General features: G+C 42.1%; 1 protein-coding gene across 1 annotated transcript in view; it reads left to right on the forward strand.

Moving 5' to 3' along the window:
* Nucleotides 1-22,979, forward strand: part of LOC116876316 (S-adenosyl-L-methionine-dependent tRNA 4-demethylwyosine synthase TYW1-like) — a 199,739-nt gene that overhangs the window by 150,899 nt on the left and 25,861 nt on the right. Inside the window, exon 14 of the mRNA XM_032872374.1 lies at nucleotides 17,080-17,190. Coding sequence (XP_032728265.1) covers nucleotides 17,080-17,190 — 111 coding nt within the window. The remainder of the gene's footprint in view (nucleotides 1-17,079; nucleotides 17,191-22,979) is intronic.

Raw genomic sequence — 22,979 nt, forward strand, 5'->3', positions numbered from 1 at the left:
GCACAATCTGAACATTTCTCAACTATGCAATGTTTGCATTTGGACAGTTAATTCCCCAGGAAGGGAGCCTTTAGTATATAACATTGGGGACTTAAATTCATGAGTTGTTCCAAGCAATGTTTCTGGAGAAACAGATCTGTAGGGTTTATTGAACTTAAGGATGTATGGTTTCTGGCTATTCCATAATCCTTTCAAATTTACTTCCAGTAGTTCTGCAGGATGTGTTTTGGTTTTGTTGAGAGCCTCCTCATACCGTCTCCTGTTCCCTCTGGATTCGGGTGTCTCTGGTTGCGGCTGCCGCAGGGTGGTAGATGGACCTTGCCTGTGGGAACACCGCCAGAGACTGTACGTTTTTGTCAATATCCGCAGTCATGCAGGTCGATGTTGTTGCTTCGGTGATCGGAGGCTGTGTGTTCTCCCGGGTGTAGGCAGTGACGTGATCTACTTACCGAGTTTTATGACGTTGTTTATCCACTTGTATTTACTGTTCTGTGGACGGGCTACGGCTCTCCTTCGCCTCGTGGCGGAGGCTTTAGACTAGATGTTCTCTCTCGTGGAAAGCAGAGAGTGGCCCTATGATTCCTTTGCTCAGCTCTTTCTTCCTCTAGAAACCTTACCATTTATTCATTCTCTTTCATTTATTTTTGTTTTGTCTTTATTATTTACATTCTCTCTCCCTTATCTTTTTTAAAAAACTATTATTCTCAGGGTGCCTGGGTGGCTCAGTGGGTTAAGCCTCTGCCTTTGGCTCAGGTCATGATCTCAGGGTCCTGGGATCGAGCCCCGCATGGGCTCTCTGCTCAGCGGGGAGCCTGCTTCCTCCTCTCTCTCTCTCTCTGCCTGCCTCTCTGCCTACTTGTGATCTCTGTCTGTCAGATAAATAAATAAAATCCTTAAAAAAATTGTGATTCTCCTTCCTTTCCCGTGCATTGCCATGTTGTAAATTTCTGTGTCTGTGGTCTCGGCACAGGCCTTTTCCAGGCAGTGAGGACTCCCCGCCCCTGTTAACACGCCGGCGGAGCCACGCCTTCCACTTTTCCCCAAGCTCCAGAGAATGGAGAAACTGCTCCATGTTACTCGTAGGCTCTTCTGAAGTGTAAATATTGCTGCCTTTTTATAATTTTTTTATCCTGGAATGGGAATTTTTTCCCGCTCTCACATATTTATTGGCACTTCTGAGCTTTCTCTTCTTGTGGCTTCTCAAGAGATGAGCCCCTCTGCCTGTATGTGTGTTTATGCGTTACAACTCGTGGCTGCGTGTGGGGTCTGTTCCGTGTGCACACGTAGCCCACGTGCACGGTTGCCCCTCCTCCTTCTCCTTCACGCAGGCAGCAGCGTCCTGCTGGTTAGCCCTGTTGCCAGGAGGACGTCAGCCCTTCCTTCCTTCTTGCTGCTGTCGGAGACTTGTAGAGGCACGTGGGCCTTCGACGCTGGGCGCGCTCCGGCTCGCATCCCAGTGGAGAGGCCTGGTCTCCTGTGGCGCCGCTGAACTAAGGCAGATCTTTTTCTATATCCTTTACTACGTTGCGGTCTTTGGCCGGAGACTGTGGTTTAAGCCATCTGCTATGATGGATAGTCGAGATCAGGAATATCAAGAGACTGTTAAGCGGATTCAGTCTCATCTCAAGACTCAGAACTATTAAAAAGTGTGTGTGTGTGTGTGTGTGTGTGTGTGTGTGTGTGTGTGGTTATGCGTGTGTGTACATGTTTTCTGATCCCACTTTTGTTATATTTCCTTCCAAACCTGTACAGTGTTGTTTTAGCCTTTTAAAAATCCAACACTCTTACATAAAAATTTCCCTCATCATTAACTTTCTTCTAAAACTAGTTACTCTCCACAGGAACAAGTATGAAAACACAAGTCCCTCTCCCATTTCCTGCCCCTTTCTGAAAATCACGCCTTCATGGAGCATCTCCTCGTATGAGGAGTGTTTCTCTGCTATGTCGGGATTCGTAACGACGGCTCTGAATCGCCGCCTTTTGGGGTTAAGTAGCTGTGTCATAAGTCATTGTGCTCTTTCTTGGGATTGAGGTTCTTAAGAGTTTATAATTATAAATAAAGCTGGAGTGAACATTCCTATTGATCAGTATTTATCCACAATTTTTATCATTTCCAAAGGTGAACATTTTAGAAGGGCAACTATTGGGTCAACAGATTGGAGTATTTTTCTGGTTCTTTAATCGTGTTGCTGTGTTACTTTCCGAAATGTTTTTACTGGATTCCGCTTTTACAGTCCGTGCGCAAGTACGCCTGTCTTGCTAAACTGTAGCATTGGATATCGCTATTTTAAAAAATCTTTGCCAATTTGATAACTCAAAATGATACCTCATTACTGCTTCAATTTGCATTTCTTTGATTACTAGTAACTCAGTACCATATTTTAGGAGACAGTTTTATCTTGTTTTGACACAGCTTCGACTTGAGTTCGTCTTGAATTGCAACTGTCAAGATAAACCGTGGAAATTAAGCGCTGTAGTCCTGGGGTGTAATAACCTTGTCCAGAATGTGTAGCACTGAATGCTGCCTAATTAGAAACAACAGAATTCTGTCTAACTCACAATTATGTATTTTTAAACTTTTTATTATAGATTTTTAGAACACATAAGCGAAAAGAGAATAATTGAATGAATTCCCGTGTGACTGTCATCTTCATTTGACAACTGTCGGCTCTCTTCATTTCTCGTTTCATCTGTCCCTGCTGTGTTTTGGGGGTAGAGGAGGCATTGGAATATTTCAAGTCAAATAAATATGTGACTTTATCCATGAACACTTTGTATATAACATATAAGGGCTTTAGAAAAATGAGTGTCTTTTCCCGGCATTCTGTGTTTATTTCATCTCTCATAGGATTATTTTTTATTTTATTTTTGTTTTTTTTTTTTAAGGTTTTTATTTATTTGTTTGTCAGAGGGAGAGCAGAAGCACGGAGAGCTGGAGGCTTAACAGGCAGAGCAGGCAGAGGGAGAAGCAGGCTCCTCGCCGAGCAAGGAGCCCGATGCAGGACTCGATCCCAGGACCCCAGGACCATGACCTGACCTGAAGGCAGACGCTTAGCCACCTGAGCCTCCCAGGCATCCCTCTCATAGGATTTATTATAAGAGTATATCATACTTATAGAAAAGTGCATGGAGCTTAAGGGGACAGCGTGGTGAATTATTCTGAAACGCACCTCTGACTGCCGCAGCAGTGTTAAGAGCACCGTCGGAGCTCCCACTTTTGAGCCATTCATCTCCTCCCCTGGTCATTAGCCCTGTTCTAACAGTAATCACTGACTTCTAACACTGTCAGACGGTTTTCCCTGTTTTTGAACTTTATAGAGATGGAATCACGGTACAGAGCTGACCCTTGAGCCGTGCTGCGGTTGGGGCGCTGACCCTTGTGCAGCTGATACCCATGTGTAACTTTACCCCTCAAAAACCTACTAAAGCTTGCTGTTGGCCAGAAGCCTGATCAATAACACAGCCGATTCACACATATTTTGGATAGGTATTATGTGTTGTGTTCTTATAACAAAGTAAGCTGGAGGAAGGCAAACGTTAGGAAAGTCGTAAGAGAAAACACATTTATAGCGCCACGCCATAAACAATTCACATGCAGGCGGCCCGGCACAGACCCATGTTGTTCGAGGTTCAACTATGTTTCACTTCACATGTGTGTTGGACTTACCCATGGTGCTGTGTGTAGCTCTGGCCCGTTCATCTTCATTGTTCTGCTTCATTATACGAACGCGCCACAGTTAATCTGTGTTACTGTGGAAGCATCGTCACACTGTTCCAGTGTTTGGCCGTCGTGAATCGTCTACCAGTGACACTCCTGTACCGGAGTTTTGGTGTGTGTATCTGCTCAGTGACGTCGGCTGCATCTGGGAGCACACTTGCCGGGTCGTGGGGCATGCCTGCATTCACCTTCAGTAAATAACGCCAAACAGTTTCTACGGTAACGTGTGAATTCACTCACCGAACAGTCGTGTGTACTGGCTACTTTGCATCCTTGCCAGCAACTGGTTTTGTCAGTCTTAGTGGTGGTTGTGAAACTGTTTTCTTGTGGGTTTTATTTGCATTTCTATTCACTGGTCATTTGATACCCTCTTTCGTAAAGGATACTTGCTTCAAAGTTAGTGTTCTCTGTCAATCATAAAAACCGTTCGTACTCAAGGATATACAGGGACATTCATGGCTTTTGTCAATATTTCTTTTGCATGATCTTTTTTCTTATTGGTTTGTAGAAGTTACTGTCATATGGTAGATATGAGGAAATGTCCTTTTTCACTCTGTGGCTTGTCTCTTTCTTTTATCCTATCTTTTGATAAGCTGAAGTTGCAAATTTTAATGCAGTGCAGCTTCATGAGGCTTGCTTGTCTGTTGAGTTTGTCTCGAACTGTTTGAAGAAAGTCATGAGATTCTTGTCGTCTAAATATTCTGTTTCTCTTTCACATTTAAGTCTATAATCCATTAAGGCATTTTTTTAAGTGTCGGTGCTTCTAACCCCTCCACGAACATCTTTCCCACCAGCACTGGTGATTTAAAATATTATCCTTTTCTGCCTTGTTCTGTAGTGGCAGTTTGGTAATAGATCAAATATCCATACTTGTGGCTCATTTCTGGTTTTTTGTTGAGTTATAATTGATAATTGACATGTGACATTTTGTACGGTTAAGGTGTGTTCATTTGATACACCTATATAATATGATACGGTAACCATGGCAGTGTAAGCTAACACTTCCATCACGTCCGATAGTTATCTATTTCTTTATGGTGAGAACATTTAAGATTAGTCTCTTAGCAACTTTGAAGTGTATGACGTAGAATATTGTTGACTAGTAATCACAGTGTTCGTTAGATCTCCAGAGCTTCACTCCTCTTACAGCTGCAGGTTTGTACCCTTTGGCCAATACCTCTCCAATTCCCCACCCTACAGCCTCTAGTAACCACCGTTCTACTGTTTCCATGAGTCAGCTTTTGTAAATTCCGCGTGTAAGTGATACCATACAGTTGACTGTTAAACATCATAGGGGTTCAGGGCACCATCTCCCTGTGCAGTGGGAAATCTGCATATTAACTTTTGATTCCCCAATACATATTTTGAATGTTCTATATATTCTATTATATTCTTACAATAAAGCAAGCTAGAGAAAAGAAAACATTACTAAGAACGTTAAGGAAGGGAAAATACATTTATAGTACTGTGTGTGTGTGTGTGTGCGTGTGTGCGTGTGTGTGTGTGTGTGTGTATATTTACTGAAAATCCACCTGTAACTGGACCCACACAGTTCAAAACCATGTCATCCAAGAGTTGACAAATTGTATTTGTCTTTCTATGATTTACATCTCTTATCATGTCTTTGAGGCCCCTCTTTGTCCATTTACTCACAAACGGGAGTATTTTCTTCTTTCTCCTGGCTGAGTGATACTCCAGTGTTTGTGTGTGTGTGTGTGTGTGTGTGTGTGGACACCATGTGTTCGTAAACTGCTCCTCTGTTGATGGACGCTTTCGTTGTTTCCGTATATTGACTACAGTGAACATCCTGTTTCCTTTCCTCTGGACATGTACCGGAGATGGGGTTGCTGGGTCATACGCCAGTTGTAGTTTGTATTTCCTGAGAGTCCTTCATGCTGCTCTCCACAGTGACTCTACCAGTTCCCATTTCCGCTAGCGGTTCCCGGAACCTATAATCTAAACAGGGTCCCCCTTTCCCATCTCAAGGACAGCTGTCCTGACACGTACGAACAGATGTCTCGCTGTGGGTCTGACGTACATTTCTCTCATGTTGAGCATCTTTTCGTGTATCCATGGGCCATTTGGGCATCTTCTTTGGAAAAATGTCTGTTCAGTTCTTCCACCCATTCTAAAATCCGATTGTTTGTGTTTTTTGTTACTAAGTTGTAGGAGTTCTTTAGATATTAGCTCTTTATCAGAAAAGTGTTGGTAAAATATCTTCTCCCATTCAGCAGGTAGTCTTTTCATTTTGTGGATGGTCTCCTTTGCTCTGCGGAAGCTTTTTAGTTTGATGTAGGTCCATTCATCCGTTTTAGGTTCTGCCGCTGGTGCTTTTGTTGTCATATCCAAATAGTCATTGCTAAGATTAGCGTCAGAGAACTTTTCCTCTGGGTTTTCCTCTAGTTCTATGGTTTCAGGTCATATGTCTAAGTCTTTCATCCATTTCAAGTCAATGTTTATTAGTGTTTTAAGGTAAGGGTCCATTATCATTGCTCTGTACGTAATTACCCAGTTTTCCTGCCACCATTGATTGAAGAGACGGTCCTTTCCCCATTGAGTATTCTTGGTTCCCTGGTCAAATGTTAGTTGACGGTCCATGCAGGGGTTTACTTTGGGCTCTTTGTTCCATTGGGTGATGTGTCTGTCTTTGTGCCAGTGCCATGCTGGTTTGATTACAGTAGCTTTGTAGTCAACTTTGAAAGCGGAAATGTGAGGCCTCCAGCTTTGTTCTTTTTTAAGATGGCTTTGGTTATTGAGGGTCTGTTGGGGTTTCATACAAATTTTCAGGTTGCTTTTTCTGATTTGGTGAAATCCCATTGGGATTTTGATAGAGACTGTATTGAAACTGTAGGTGTCTGTGGGTATTACAGACATTTTAACAATATTAGTTCTGATAGTTCACCATATTTTTATAGGTATTTTATCTTACATTAATTTCTGCTTTTATTTCCCCTTTTTTCTTCCCTATATTTAGGTTACCATCCACTTTCTGACTTCCTGAGATGCTCTTAGATGTTCAATCTTTTTCTTATTTTAAAAGTTGAGATACAATTCACAGAGCATAAATTTACCTTTTTAAAGTGTATAAATTCGCTGGCCGTTAGTGTGGTCACAGAGTTGTGCAGCTGTTAGCATTATTGAATTCCACGCCCCTTTAATAGTGTCCGGCTCCTTTCAGTCAGCATGATTGTTCTCAGGAGTCATTCATTAATTGCTTGCATCAGGACCCCACCCTTTGTGTTTCTAGCCAAGTAGTCCTCCATTGTACAGATACGCTATATTTTGTTTGTCCATCCTTCAGCTGACAGACATTGGACGCTCTCCGCCTTTTGGCTCTTACAGATAACAGGCTGTGAATATTCATGTTCCAAGTTTTCATGTGAATCTGTGTTTCCAGTTCTTCCAAGTGTATCTGCCTAGGAGCGGAATTGCTAGGTCTTATGGTAATTGTATGTTTCACTTTCTGAGGATCCGCCAGACTGAAGCACCAAAGTTTTTCATTTTGATGAAGTTCAGCTTATTTTTTTCATTTGTTGCTTGTGCTTTTGAAAGAGGTTCATTTCCTTAACTCTTACATATAGATCTTTGATCAATTTGGACTTAGTTTTCATGTACAGTATGAAGTAGAGGTTCCACCTCATGCATTTGTGTGGGAATGTCCAGTTGTCTTGGGACTGTTCTTTCTCCATTGAATGGACTTGACATGCTTGTCCGAGCAGTTGTCTATGAATGTGTGAGTTCCCTTCTGGACTCAGTTCTGTTGCCTTGATCCATGTGTCCATTCTTATGTCACTATCACACAGTCTCGGTTATTAGAGCTTTGAGTGAGTCTTGAAATCAGGAAGTATGAGTTCTCCAGATTTGTTCTTTTTCAAAGTTATTTTGGATCTTTGAGTCCATATGCATTTCTGTACGCATCTTGAAAATCACCCCACCCCACCCCACCTCCCCTGGCCGAAAAATGGGCAGCTGGAATTTTGACAAGAACTTTTTATTTTTTATTGAGGTGAGATTCAAATAGCATAAAGTTAGCCATTCTAAAGTGAAGAATTCACTGGCACTTAGTACATTCACGATGTTGTTAGTACCTCTACCTAGTTCCTAAGCATTTCATTATTCCAAAACAAAGTCTCATATCCAGTAAGCCACCCTCCTTACCCAGTTGCTGACAACCACAAATCTGCTTTCTTTGTCTAAGGATACACCTGTTCTGGATATTTCATGCAAATGAATTCATGCAGTCTGTTTCTTTTTCATTCCTGTTATAAATCCCACTTATTCATGCTGCATAATATTTTAATACATTGTTGGATTTGGTGTGATAGCATTTCACTGAGGATTTCGGCATTTATGTTCATAAGGGATACTGGACATTTTTCTTGTGATATCTTTGGTTCAAAGGTAATGTGGTCTCAGAGGAGTTCAAAAGTGTTCCCTTTTCTCCTGCTAATGGGAAGAGTTGGAGAATTATTCTTGAAATGTTTGGCAGAATTCACCAGTGAAGCCATCTGTTTCTGGACTTTTTTTGGTTGGGAGTTTTTTGATTACTGATCTAATCTCTTTACTTGTTACAGGTCTGTTCAGATTTTCCATTTCTCTGTGAGTCATTTTTGGCAATTTGTGTGTTTCTAGGAATTTGTCCACTTAATTTAGGTTATATCCAATTTGTTGGCATACAGTGGTTCACAGTCTTCTCTTGTACCCCTTTTAACTTCTGCAAGGTTGGCAGCATTGTCTCCGCCTTCATTTCTGTTTTAGTTGTGTCTTCTCTCTTTTTCAGTCTAGTTACAGGTTTGTCAATTGTGCTGATATTTTCATAGAACCAGCTTGGGGTTTCTTTCTTCTCCAGAATTTCTCCATTCTCTCTTTTACTCTGTTCTGTTCTCTAGTATTTCTTTCTTTCTTTTTGCTTTTGTTTTAATTTACTCTTCTAGATACTTGAGGTGTGAGCTTAGGTTAATGTTTAAGATTTTTTTTTTTTTTAATGTAGGTGTTTAGAGCTATTAATTTTTTCTCCAAGCACTGCTTTTTCAGTTTCTCTGTTTCGGTATGTTGTGGTTTTGTTTTTATTTATCTCAAAGTATTTTCCCTTTTCATTTTTCCTCTGACCAATTAGCATGTAGTGAAAAATTAACTTTACCTGAGACGTATGGCTTTTGCCCTCGACTTCTGGGAGATGATCTCTTGATTCTTGGAATGTCCTACTTGACAGAAGTATCTTTGTTTGCATGGGAGCTTTGGCCACTGGACAGTCTAGAAATATGATTTATGGTGGAGGCTTTGGAGCCCTATTAGTTTCTTAACTAATTCCATTATTAGTTCCAATCTCCAGAGGAACTAACTAATAACTAAAAATATGACCCTGAACCTCCAGGAGGGTTCTGGAAACCCAAGATTAGCCATGTGAGCAAGTGTGATGGAGCGCCAGTAAGAACTCTGGACCCCAAATGTTCATGTGGGCACTCCTGGTTTGGCCATACTCCTGATGAGAGACTGGCTGTTAATCTTGTGGCAGATCCTCTGTGTGTGCTTGTTGCTTGGTGCATATATGTTTATAATTGTTATAGCTGAATGAGTTAGCCGTCTTATCAATATGTAAGGGCCTTTCTTGTCTCTTAACCTACCTTTACTTAAAATCTATTTGGTTTGTTAGGAGTATAACATAGCCACCCCAGCTCTCTCTTGTTTATTGCTTTCATGGAATCTACTTTTTCCATCCTCTCACTTTCAACAAATATGTATCTTTGGGTCTGAAGTGAACCTAATTTGTAGACAGCATAGAAGGCTTTAATTTTTTTTTTTTTTTTAAGAAAAATCCATTGTGTCTTTTAATAGGTGAATTTATTTAGTCAACTTACATTTAAGGTGATTATGATGAAGACTTGTATGATTTTTGTTTTCTATATGTCTTGCATCTTTTTGTTTCTCATTTCTTCCAGTACTGCCCTTTTAATTTTGATTGTTTTTTTTCCCAGTGTGCCTTTTGATTCCCTCTTCACTTTCATTTTTGCGTGTTTTTTTAGTTACTTTCTTAATAGTAGAGAAGACCTTTAATTTTTAAGATTAGTTTGAATTCCTGCTAGATTAACTTCAATTACATACGAAAACTGATCCTATACAACTCCATCTTCCTCGTTTATGTTGTTAATTTCATACCTTACATTTTTATACACCGTGTGCCCATTTAACATAGATTCGTAATTACTTTTTTTTTTAGATTTTATTTAGATTTTTTTAGATTTATTTATTTGTCAGAGAAAGAGAGAGAGACAGCAAGATAGGGAACACAGGCCAGGGGAGAGGGAAAAGCAGGCTCCCCACAGAGCAGGAAGCCCAGTGCGGGTCTGGATCCCAGGACCCTGAGACTGTGACCTGAGCCGAAGGCAGACGCTTAATGACTGAGCCACCCAGGCTCCCTGTAGTTATTCTTTTATGTAGATATCTTTCAGATCACATTTGGAAACAAAAAGAGGAGTTGCAGACCAAAAATAGAGTAATACTGGCTTTTATATTTATCAATGCAGTTACCTTTATTGGAGTTTTATTTCTTCATTTGCTTTCCAGTTACTGTCTGGTGTCCTTTCCTGTTGTTCTGAAGGACTCCCTTTACCTCCTCCTCTGGCAGTTCTGCTCCCAGTGCACTCCCTCAGCTTTTCTTCATCTGGGAGTGGCTTGGTTTCTCCTTTATTTTATTTATTTATTTTTTTAAAGATTTTATTTATTTATTTGACAGACAGAGATCACAAGCAGGCAGAGAGGCAGGCAGAGAGAGAGGAGGAAGCAGGCTCCCCGCTGAGCAGAGAGCCCGATGCAGGGCTCGATCCCAGGACCTTGAGATCATGACCCGAGCCGAAGGCAGTGGCTTAACCCACTGAGCCACCCAGGCGCCCCTCTCCTTTATTTTTTGAAGGATAGTTTTGCCAGGTAAAATATTCCTGATTGACACCCCCCCCCACTCCCTCCCCAGCTGTGTCCCGACTACTATGGTTGGCAATGAGAAATGTGAGAAGTGAGCTCTGGACCTTATCAGGAGTTTCATATGTGATAAATCACTGTCTTGCTGCTTTCAGGTTTCTCTTTGTCTTTTGACAGTTTCATTATCACGTGTCCTAGTGTGGGTCTCTGAGTTCATCCTTCTTGGAATTTGTTGAGCTTCTTGGATGTGTGAATTTATGTTTTTCACTAAGTTTTTGAAGTTATTGGCATTCTTTTTTCAAATATTCTTTTTGCCATTTTTTCCTTGCTTTCCTGAGACTTTTGTAACGTATGTGTTAGTACACTTCATGGTGTTTGGATCTTTAAGAAGAAACATAAATAATAAGCCTACAATCCTCTTCCTTTTTTGGGAAGTAAACATTATTAGTGACTTGACGAGTGTTCTTTTAATGATTTCCTGTTGGATCAGATTTTCTTCACTGAGTCTTTTTAAAATTTTTTTTTAAAGATTTTATTTATTTATTTATTTGATAGAGATCACAAACAGGCAGAGAGGCAGGCAGAGAGAGGAGGAAGCAGGCTCCCTGCCGAGCAGAGAGCCGGATGCGGGGCTTGATCCCAGAACCCAGGGATCATGACCTGAGCCGAAGGCAGACGCTTAACCCACTGAGCCACCCAGGCGCCCCTTCACTGAGTCTTATAACCATGCCTTTACCCTCTTTCCTTGATCTGCATGTTTAGTTGTTCATTAAGGTTAAAATTGTTTGGTTACTTAATTTTTTTCAGAGTAATTCTGTAACAGTTTGCCTTGAATGTAAAGAATATTTCATTTGGTTTATCATGAGTTGTATCTTTGAATTTATTTTCTCATTCTTTGTTTATTTGACTTATCAGATTGACACATTCTGTTTTGTCTCCCGCAAATAGTATCAAACTTAGTTTAAAACCATTTCAATAACAGATATGGTTCCTAAGGAGTTTGATAGAGTGCCCAGTTTCTAGTAGAGATATTAAAATATTTATTAAAATATTCCTTTGTTTTTAGAAACAATAGTCATCATTGAGGAATTGTTTTAATTTTGAGAGTTTTTGTTTTGTTTGCTTTAAGTCATTTGGTTCAGAATTAATTTTTTGACAAGCATGCACTTGCTCCATGTTCACTTTGGTTTTCGTAGATTGAGGAGATGGTGCAGAAGGCCACGGCAGTGGACGCTTGCCTCTGCTGGTCTCCCAGCTCCTCTGCTCTCTTGGTATTACTACTGTGGCCCATTTTTTCTGATTCTGGTTTTGTTCATTTACGAGAATAGAATGTAAGTCATATACAACAAGCAACTTTGTTTACTTTGCTCACTGCTGTATCTCCAGCTGCTAGAATTACGCCTGGCATAGAGAGGGACCCAGTGTCTGTTGGTGGATACCTGTGTACACTGGGGGGACTTGCGCTGCCGCTGGTGCTAGTGGTGGTGACAGTAGCTGAAATGGACTCAGACCCTTCCTTATGCCAGACCATGTTTCTTTTTTCATCTTATACTTTTGCTCCTTTCCCCCATCCTTCCTGACTACTCAGGCCTTTTCTGCTTTGTACTTAATCCTTTTCTCCCTCGGTCCCCTTGGATAAGCATTTAACATTTACCTTTGGTATCTTGACCTCAGTTTTTCGTCCATGTATTTTCAGTTGATGTATTGCTTCACTCCAGGAAACATCAGAAGTTAAAACACAAATTTAAAATCTGTCACAAGGATCTGGTCTAAATTTTAGAGGTAAACATCGAGGTATCTTGCTAGAGACCAGCCACATTTGATGTGATATTACATTCAGATATCTCCCTGCCCCCCCACATTGCTGTTTGTGTGCACCACTGGGGCAGGTCGGGGGGATCTTAGACCCTCAAAGTTAACAGAAAATACGTGTAATTATAACATGCCAACTTCTTGACATTTTCGACAAATCACATTGTGACATTTTACAAATAACATTGAACACTAAACAGCAAGTAGCTAAGCTGTTTACCTGAATTAAATACCTTCATCCTCATTTTTATATTCCGTGGTACCACACTGTACCTGTCCCTACCAGATAACATGCCACATTCAGAAAATTCTGTAGTAATGACCATTCTAGAGCCTGTGCAAATTAAAAGTACTAAATCCCCAAACTGAAAAAAAAAGTTTAATTCAAATTAAATGGATACAATCCAGTTTACACTCTTTTTTTCTTTTTTAACAAAGGAGAATAAAATAACAGTATTAAGTATTTCCTTTGCAAAGGAAATTCCAGCTTTTACCTTTCAAGCAACATCTGCACATAGTTTTTGTTTTAATCTAATCTAACTAGTCTAACACCCTTTTGTTCTTCTAGAGACCTTAGGAACTATTTTAACTAATTTTAAACAGACTTTAAATAAAGTCTCTGAAGTTATTCCATTGAGTACACTCCCCACAGACACCCAGAAATGTGAAGTTGATAATTTGAAATAAACTAATCTAATCAAGTCCAAGAATACTCCTTTTCCAGTAATCCCATAATGCTTCTCTTTGTCTAGCAATTTGATTGTAAGTATGTTATAGATAAAAAGGTATGAAAATTAGTTACTTCTCCTGATCCAAAGATATGAAGAAAGTGAAAAGGAAAGCCATAAAGTGTGTGGAAATATTTCCAAGACATTTATAATAGCCTTCTTGTAGCCAGAATATATAAAGAATTTGGAAAAAAAATCAGTAGGAAAAAGACAGCCCAATAAAGAAATATTTAATACACCAGAACAGCTACTTCACAAAAGCTAACATCCAAATGGCCAGAAACGTAATCAACTTCTTTAGTAATCAGGCAAATACAAAATCAAACAATACAGGGGTGGCAAAGTTGAAAGACTAACAACACCAAGTGTTGTGACTGAGAGAGACGGCTGGGACTCTGAGACCCTGCGGGTGAAAGTAAGTGGAGTAACTTTGGAAGCCGGGCGGGCAGGTCTGGGATTGCGTGAGTGCATATCCAGAGGCCGAGCATTTGTGCTCTGAGTGCATCCAAGAAAAATATGTGCTCTCGTGCATCTCAAGGGTTAAGTGTAGCAACACTGGTGGTAATGTTATTTTGTAAGGGACCCAAACTGGGAACAAACAGACAACTTTCCCCAGTAGTATATTCATGTGATGGACCAGTACACGGGAATGAAGACGTCTGGACAGCTACATGCCACAGTAGGGCACTCTCACAGAGGTCGGTTTCTGTGGGAGAAGCCAGACCTAAAAGAAGACACGTCATAGTAGCATTTCATACAATTTCCCGAAATAGGCAGAATTAAACTCCAGTGCCATAAAGGTGTAACAGCTGAAAAGTGGAAATGGTCCAGATGTCTATCGGTAGGGGGACGGTGAGTAAATTGTTCTATATTCAGATAACGGAACGCTGGGTAACAAAGAAAATGAGCAGATGTGAACTTCCGGTGACGTGCAGGCATTTCACAGACATGTTCAAGGACAGAAGCAAGACACAAAAGAACATGGTTCCCTTTATGTGGATTTCAGACAGGCAGGAATCTACAACTGTGATGTGACTCCGGGGTATTAGGTGTCCTGGGGACAAAGGGAACGATGGTGGCCAAAGGGTCGTGTTCTTTATGTCAACCCCTCAGCCGCACATGCGTGTCTCATACACTTTTCTCTTTGTGTTTCATTTCATGATTCTGAAAAGGCTTAGCAGAGCGAGAGCCGTACTGTTTGGGTTCACATCCCAGCCTCGCTGCTTTCCAGCTGTGTAACTTCGGGAAATTTATTCACCTGCTCTAGGCCTCGATTTCATAACTGTCCCGTGAGGATAATAATCAAACCGATTTTGTACGATTTGTGGTAGAGATTAGAAAATACTGGAGTCTTCGCTCTGCTGTTAGGCACGTGAAAGACAGCTGGCTTGTGGTAAGCGCGGAGTACCTGTGGCCCCTGCTGCAGCCGCTGGTGCCATCGCCAGTTTGTTTGTTCAAGGGAAAGTTAAACTCCCGCTAAGTTAACGTTGTGTTTATAAACCTATCATGGCTCTCCGTGTAGGTGAGTTTTTGTTTAGGTCTCTCGGAAAAGTTTATTTTCTCGAGTGTCCGTGTTATTTCACAAACTAATTACGAGGTGTTTTACACATGTGTTTTACGGTTGTCAGTAAAATTTTCCTTGCTTGCATTTCATAATTGGTCTTTGCTGGCGTCTAGCAGCTAATACTGTTGAGGACTTACTGCTGTCAGGCTGGGTTCTAAGGTCTACGCGGACTCACTCTTTTTATCCCCGGTTTACATAGAGTCGAAACTGAGAACAGGGGGCCTGGGTGGCTCAGTTGTTGAGCGTCTGCCTTCAGCTCAGGTCGTGGTCCCAGGGTTCTGGGATCAAGCCCTACGTCGGGCTCCCTGCTCAGTGGGGAGCCTGCTTCTCCCTCTCCCTCTGTGCTGTCTCTCAAGTAATTAAATAACATCTTTTCAAAAAAGAAAAAAGAAACTGAGAACAGAGGGTAAAGGTAGCAAACTAAGTATGTGGTCTGGGATTCGGTCTGGCCCCAGCACCCATTTTACTCCACTGATCTATGCCAGGAAAGCTGTTCGTTTTATACTTTTATTTAGTAACTGGTCACTTTTCCTTAGCATAATTTTTTAGTTGACTTTCTCAGGTTTCCAAGAAGCCAGTTATATCATTTGCAAGTAGTTATGTTTTGTGTAGTACCCAATAATTCTGGTTCCCTTGCCGTACTGCTTTGTTTTTAAGGTTCGGGGGAAGCATCGATAAACGTAACGGAGTGGGCATCCTCCTGTTAGTCCAGCTGAATGCGAACGCCTGTATTTCCTAAATGACTGAGAGTGACATTGACTCTTAACTGTAGAGTGTTTTCTTTATGTTAAGAATATGGTTTTTTTAGTTACAAATGGTCTTTGATTTGTTTATTCTGTTTTGCTTTAAAATTAGGGACGGCTTTTAAGTTATATCAAATATCTTTGTGTATCCTTGAAGATGACCACATAGATTTTTCTGTGTTAAACCATGTAATGACTCATTCCTACCTTCCTAGAATTTTATTGAGATTTTATTTATTTATTTTAGAGAGGGAGCATGATCCTGGGGAGGGGGAGAGGGAGAGCGAGCATCTCCAGCCAACTCCAGCCAACTCCTCGCTGAGCACAGAGCCCGATGTGGGGCTCGATCCCGCAACCCCGAGATCATGACCTAACCCGAAATCAGCAGCAGGACACTCAACTGACTAAGCCACCCAGACGCCCTGCATTCCTAGAATTTTTAAAATAGTGCCAAATCTTAATTGCTAAAATTTCTGTGAGATTTTTGTGTATATAATAAGTACAAATGAGCGTGGTCTGCAGTTCTCTGCCGTTTTTATTAGGTGAATTCTAGCAGTGTAGGAGGAATCTGGAAGATTCCTGTCTTTTCTTGCATTACATACTGTATTTTAAAATAATTTTTGAGAACATTTTGTGGTATGGCTGCCTAATACCGTTCATTACATTTTTTCATTAAAGATCTCAAGTGTTTCTTCTTTTTCACTAATTACAGAAATCTTCAAACAGACCTAAGTAGAGAGGTTGATACCGTTTTGTTCATTTCTCACCTCACTTTGTTTTCCTCTGAAGTATTCTGGACCTTGCTGCTTAAAGCATGAAGTATTGCCTGGGAACTTGCTACCCGTGGACGTAATCACGGTCACATAAGCACATACTTCACAGCACCTTTGCCGTACACCGTGGGTTAGAGGCCGGTCTTAGCTCATGCCCCCCACGCGTGCTTTAGGTTTCAAACCCATTACAAGGAATGTTCTGAGATGTTGAAATAAGGCTTTGAACATTTGAACATTTGTCTGGGGTCCTGGAAGGGAATTACAAAGTCAGAGCATAAACTTGAAAGCTTTTGATGTCTGTTGTCTAGCTGCTTTCTGAGAACCAGTACCTCTTTTGTTTGAATGGTTGACAGATGACAGCACTGACAGTTCAGAAATGTGCCTTTTCTGCCAGCGAGGTCATTAAAGGACGAGAAAGCAGGAGAGAAGACGAGTAACTCGAAATTCTTACCATAATCACTTGAGTGATCGAGAGCCTGAAGGTTATTTGAATTGATTTTCGGCGTCTCGAACCATTTGGTCAATTTACAGTTTCTTACTAAATCTAGATCAGTGTGTGGTTGTCGGGAAACATTCGGGTGCCTAATGCAGTGTCAGAGGTTACAGTGGGAGAAGATACATGCTAGCATCTGTGCCTTCAAAGGGCTTATAGGAATCTTACTACATTGTATACATTTTTTTCATCTTTCTACAAAACAGAACTTCGACTTACAAAAGTTAGTGCTGAATTTCGCATGCGCTGGGTTCTCACTGAAGTAATTTGAAACTCTTCCTAGCTGTGACTTCCACCAAGATAAAAACAAAGTTGGCTTTTCCTCTGTTTTAGCAACAGCGTACTGTGTACAGACTGACTCTAGTGAAAGCGTGGAATGTGGACCAACTCCAGGCCTACGCAGAGCTGGTGTCCCTGGGGAATCCCGACTTCATCGAAGTGAAGGTAAGCTCCTGCCAGCCAGTGTCATCGAATCACCCCTGGTGCTGTGTTGGCCGCCGTGAAGTTAGCATCTTTTAAAACTCAGTGGGGAGCCCCAGATGTTTTATTTATTCATTCAGGAATATTAATCAAGAGCCTGGCACTGTTCTAGGCATTGGGGATAATAACATTAAGGCCAAGCTTTTGTTCTTAGAAAGCTTACATTTATGGAGAGGTAGACAGTCAACACAAAATGAATAATTAAAAACTACATCATAACATGAATGTCCTGAGAAATAAAATAGTGTTATAGTAAGGAACTGGTTGGCTTTAAAATAAACTTTTATTGTGGAGAATTTCAAACATAAACAGAAGTAGTGAGACTGGTCTAATGACCCTCCATCCAGTCATCACCCGGCTTCAGAAGTTGTCCACTCCTGACCAGTCCTGTTTCTAGTGTACCCCAGCCCATTTTCTCTGCCTTACCCTGTAATTTGGAAGCAGAGCCCCACATTGTATGACTTACCCATAACTGTTTGAGGAGATGTCTCTAAAAGACAGACACTCGTTTTAAACACTTACTCAGAATGCTGTTCTCACAGCTGCACAGTGTTCACAATGGTCACGCAAGTGTCACAAATAGAAGGTTTTAAACTTGACCAATTATTTCTTCTTATTTAAGTAGGATTCGTGAATCTGGGTCCCAATAAGGGTCATAGACTGAAATTGGATTATTTCTCTCTTAAATTTCTTTGAACCTGTTAGTTCCTCCTCCGTGTGTTTTCTCTCCTCTGTCCCACCTCCCACACCAGTCATCTTGTTTATTTATCCTGGCTAGTTCCTGTGTCTGTATTTTACATTTTGCTGACTGCATGTTCCTGTGCCCCCGTACTCCCTGTAAATTGGCAGTTAGATCGAGAGATTGATCAAATGTGTGTGTGTGTGTGTGTGCGCGCGCGCGTGTATGTGTGTGTGTGTCGCATTTCACGATTATTTGGTCGGTGGTATTTATACTTACAGCAGGAGGCAGTCATGTTTGGTTGTCTCTGGCCTGCTTTTGCCAGTGTTTCTTTGGGATGATTCCTGTAAGTGGATTTCTGTGCCAAAGGGCAGATACTATTTTGCTAGATATTGTGATTGGCTGTTTTAGATTTCATAAGGGGGTTTTGCTGAGGAGAAGAGGACTTTTTTACAACTGATTCCTAAATAGTAAGAAGCAGTGCGGTACACAGAGGCCTCGGGTCAGGGCATTCTGGGCCGCTGGCCCAGGTAGTGTCCAAAGGTCCCGTGTGATCTCAGTGGACAGCTGAGTTGGCGGAGACACAAGGTGAACCACAGTGGTGGGATGGGGCCAGGTTCTGTTAGAACTTCCAAGCAAGAAAAGAACTGGGTTTTATACTAAATTTCATGGTCAGCTTTTTGAATAGTAGATGTACTGGGCAAAGGTTTTAAGCTGGAGGGGATGTGAGGTGATTTGTGATTTTAAAAGGTCACCCTGCTGCTGTCCTGACTGGGTTACAGAGGTTCAGAGTAGGAGTAGCTAGACTAGTTATAAAGCAAGAGATGGGGCGGCTTGGGAAGGTCATTGGAGACACCACTGGACAGCGGTGAGTGCACTTGGGATGGATTCTGGAAGTAGAACCGGCAGAGCTTGTTGCCCGATGAGACGCAGGGAGGGAAGGAACAGACAGAATCAGGACAGCACCTGGGTTTTGGCCGAAGCGATTGTGTGGCTTTGGGACAGTTTACTGAGCTGGAAGAGACCAGTGAGGAGGACGGGGGTGTGCGGGTCATTTCACGAGTTCTGTGTTGGCCGCAGTCGTTTGAGAGATCTTTCCAGTATACAGGTACAGGTGCCGTAGGCCGTCGTTTATATAAGCCTGCAGCTCTGAGGATGAGGCGGGGCTGGCCGCGGGAATTTGGAAGTCATCGGCCTGCCACGGTGTTAAAGCTGTGGAGTGTTACGAGGCAGATGGGTTTTTTGGACAACTAGGAATCCACGTAATGACAAAAAGTGACTGGAAAATTCACCCAGTCTCCGAAAGCTCCATCCTCAGTGCATGTGCACGAAGCGGCTGTGCTCTGCGTCATTTCAGGGGGTGTTTGAGTTCCGCAGCTCTCTTAGTGAGCCGCGCGTTCTGGGGTGCCGTATTCCCGGGGGCCGGGGAGCTGGGGAGAGATGAAACGTTGCTGTCTGAGTGTGCGGCGCTCCAGCTCTCGTCAGGTCAAAGACACTCTTTTCTTTGGAAATTGCTCCTAATTTTAAAAGGCTGCTCTTGGCAAGAGCTCTGATGATGCAGAGATGAGAACTACATCTGCGGTGTATGTGTCCGCTTAGGAAAACCTGGCCAGCACAGGGGATTAATGGGGTTTTAATTTATGACTTAGTTATTCAAGATTGCTGCCCCCAGTGAGGTTGCAGTAAAACTTCTATTACAAAGCAAGTTGGCTCGATCGCTCGGTCACCTTCCCCCCCCCCGCCCTCTCCCTCCTTCCTTGTTTACAGAGAAGAATCACCCGGTATTATTTTTAAAAGAAAGATGGCTACTTTGTAAACAGTGTAATTTCTCTGGTGCATGTTTTAGTTTGGAACTCAGAAATAAAGCCTCTTGGCTACAGCTGAGGTGTTGTAATGACATGGTTGCTTTCAAACAAGAGTTATTTTTTGCTGTTTGACCCTCGCGTCCAGAGGATACTTGTCAGCTCCCTCCGTGTGCGGGGCCTGGTCAAAGCACCAGAGACACGACATTTGACATGGAGACGTTGTTTGGGACATGGATGGTCTTACTAAGTAAGGCAAAGGCTACAGAAGTAAAATCAGGCACTTGAACAGATCTTACTTAAAAATTTTGGAGAAAATTATGATCTCTTCTCAATTTTAACTGCCTTACGTAAATGATAAAATATACCTTACCAGATAACAGTTGTATCGGGGGAAAGCCTGGTGGCGATCAGCTCGTTCCTTGTAGAAGGCCCAAGGCAGAAATGGCCTGTGTTACAGTAGCTGCGCCAGCTGAGGACTGGGTCACGTGCTTTGTTAAATTCAGCCCTCGTTTGTCCCACAAGTTAATGAAGTATCTTCCTTTTAAACTGAAGTAGCAAAAGGGATGTTTGCAGAGTGTAGCCCACTGAGGAAGCAGGGCAAGTTCTAGAGTAATACTTTATTATATTTTTAACCATATACGTTTGCACATATTATATATAAGATAAGTATGGAAGGATATAAGGCTCTTCAGTGTTATATTTAGAAGAAGGACAGGAAAAGTCTTAGTGACTTTATTGTTCACGCGTCCTTGCTCTGCGAATTACCAGTGAGCGTGCGTTACTTCTGCAATCCCAGTGACTGAAATGAAATCAGTAGCGGAGAAGGCAGTCTTTCCTGTTCAGTCGAGTTAAACTGCTTAACGTCTGACAAAACATTTTCATTATTATTGTCGTTTTATTTAGTTAAAGTGAAAAGTTTCCTAAAATGGCGGTTTTTAAAACAAGCGCTCTTTGAAAAACATCTGATGAGAGAGCCAGCAATGTGGTAGGCTAAGTAACCTCAGATTCCTCCGAAAACACTTAGAAGTCAGTGTGTTAGAATAAACATACTTTTGGGAGCATAGCCGTCTGTCGGGTCTGTAAGGAAATCCCTTCGGGGCTCGACAAAGAGAGGCCGCCCTGGTGGTCCTGCGTAGCTCCCGCACCGCTGGGTCAGGTCTAAAGCACAAGCACTAGCCCTTCCACTTCCAGAGAAAGCACGGATCAGGACAGACTCTACCCGCTGGTGCATGGTGCCTGGAAGCTCGTCCTTCACCTGCGCTCTGGCATGAAACAAGGAGTCTCCCAGAGCCTGGCCCTCACACGGGCTTGGCATTAAAGCTTTAATAGTACCTCAGGGTCACATAATGCCCCCAAGGTGTGAGATTGATTGTACACACTGACCCTCGGCCGGCGATAGGCCTGGGGCTCCCTGCAGAAGCAAACACAGTACTTGTTCATGTCTTGCATTTTCCAGGTGTGTGCGAGCGTGCGCGCGTGTACGGGCTCTGTCCTAGTCGGCACACGCTGGAGTCTTTTTTTTTTTTTCAGTGTTCCAGGATTCATTGTTTATGCACCACACCCAGTGCTCCATGCAATCCGTGCCCTCCTGAATACCCACCACCAGGCTCACCTACGGACCCTCCCCCTCTCCTATCCTCCCAAACCCTGCTTGTTTCTCAGAGTCCACAGTCTCTCATGGTTCATCTCCCCCTCCGATTTCCCCCAACTCCCTTCTCCTCTCCACCTCCCCATGTCCTCCGTGTTATCTCTTATGCTCCACAAACAAGCAAAACCATATGATAATTGACTCTCTCTGTTTGACTTACTTCACTCAGCATAATCTCCTCCAGTCCCGTCCATGTTGCTACAAAAGTTGGGTGTTCATCCTTTCTGATGGAGGCATCATACCCTACGACCCTGCAATTGCACTGCTGGGTATTTACCCCAAAGATACAGATGTAGTGAGAAGAAGGGCCATCTGTACCCCAATGTTTATAGCAGCAATGGCCACAGTCGCCAAACTGTGGAAAGAGCTGAGACGCCCTTCAACGGACGAATGAATAAGGAAGATGAGGTCCCCCCCCCACATGCTAGAGTCTTCTGGGGAATGGGGCGGAGCAGGCTCTGATACTTCCATAACGCTCCTAAAAAGTACTGATGTAGCCTGGGACAGGTTACTGATCCTCTCTGAGCCCAAATTTCCTCAGTATTAAAATCAGAACGATAGTATCACTTTAACAGGTTTGTGTTGAGAATTCAGGAGGATAATATATGCCTGCGTTCAGTAAATGTTTAGATCCCTTTTCATTAAGCACATTTATTTAAACTGAATCAATAGAAGCTATTTATTATATTGGTTCCCTCTTTTCTGCCATTGCTAGTCTTATGAAACGTTTTTCTGTTTTATTCCCTGTAAATGAACATATATTTTAGCTTCATTAGACGTAAATAGGCCTTTATTTGCTAGCCTAAGAATCTTAGTGATCATTATTTGCTTGCTTGTTTGTGAAAATGTGTTTCATGTTATAAACATCTGCTGTATCGAGAAACTTCCTAGCACAATCCATTTGTAAATGAAATACTGTCTTTCTACCCTCTGCCTTGCATTGCACCTTGAAAATAGTCAGTGCTCAGTAATTATTTGTTGTCAGATGATTTAAACCTCCTTCACTCTCTTGGCACTGGATCTGTCTGCAGAGCTCAGTCCTTGCAGAGTGCATTTTGTAAAGCAAATGCCGTAGCCTGACTTTACCCCCTTTCTTTGCACAAAGGTAAAGAGTATATCCACTTACTCAGGTAGCGGTCCCGAGCCGGAGTTCATCAGTTCCTTCGTGTCCTGTCATTAAAGACTGAATAATGGGAATGAAATTTTTATTAGATCAGAAGAGGGTTCTGGAGTTTAATGTCATATAAAAGAATACGTGACTTGATGTTTAGGCCATGGAGCATAGATCGGTTGGGGTACAGAGAAGAACAAGGCATAGCCCTTCCCCCAGAAGCTCAAATTTAGACAGAATTATAATTATACATTATATATGTATATTAGATGTCTGTATACTAGATGTCTGTATTATATATGTGTATACAGAACATATACGTTGGTAAGAGCTATGTGTAGGATAGGAGTTTGGGATCAGATGCAGTAAAGTTTCCTGAACAGGGATTGAAGACGTGGTGGGAAATTTCGCCCGGTAAAGACTGGGTGCAGAGCGGGGCAGTCCCATAGGAAGGCCTTGTGCCACGCTGAGAAGCTGGGGCTGGTTTTCTTGTGGGAAGAGCTGTTGAAA

This window comes from Lontra canadensis, unplaced genomic scaffold (genome assembly GCF_010015895.1).
Source record: "Lontra canadensis isolate GAN:19392208 unplaced genomic scaffold, GSC_riverotter_1.0 scaffold45, whole genome shotgun sequence".
Classification (NCBI taxonomy): Eukaryota; Metazoa; Chordata; class Mammalia; order Carnivora; family Mustelidae; genus Lontra; species Lontra canadensis.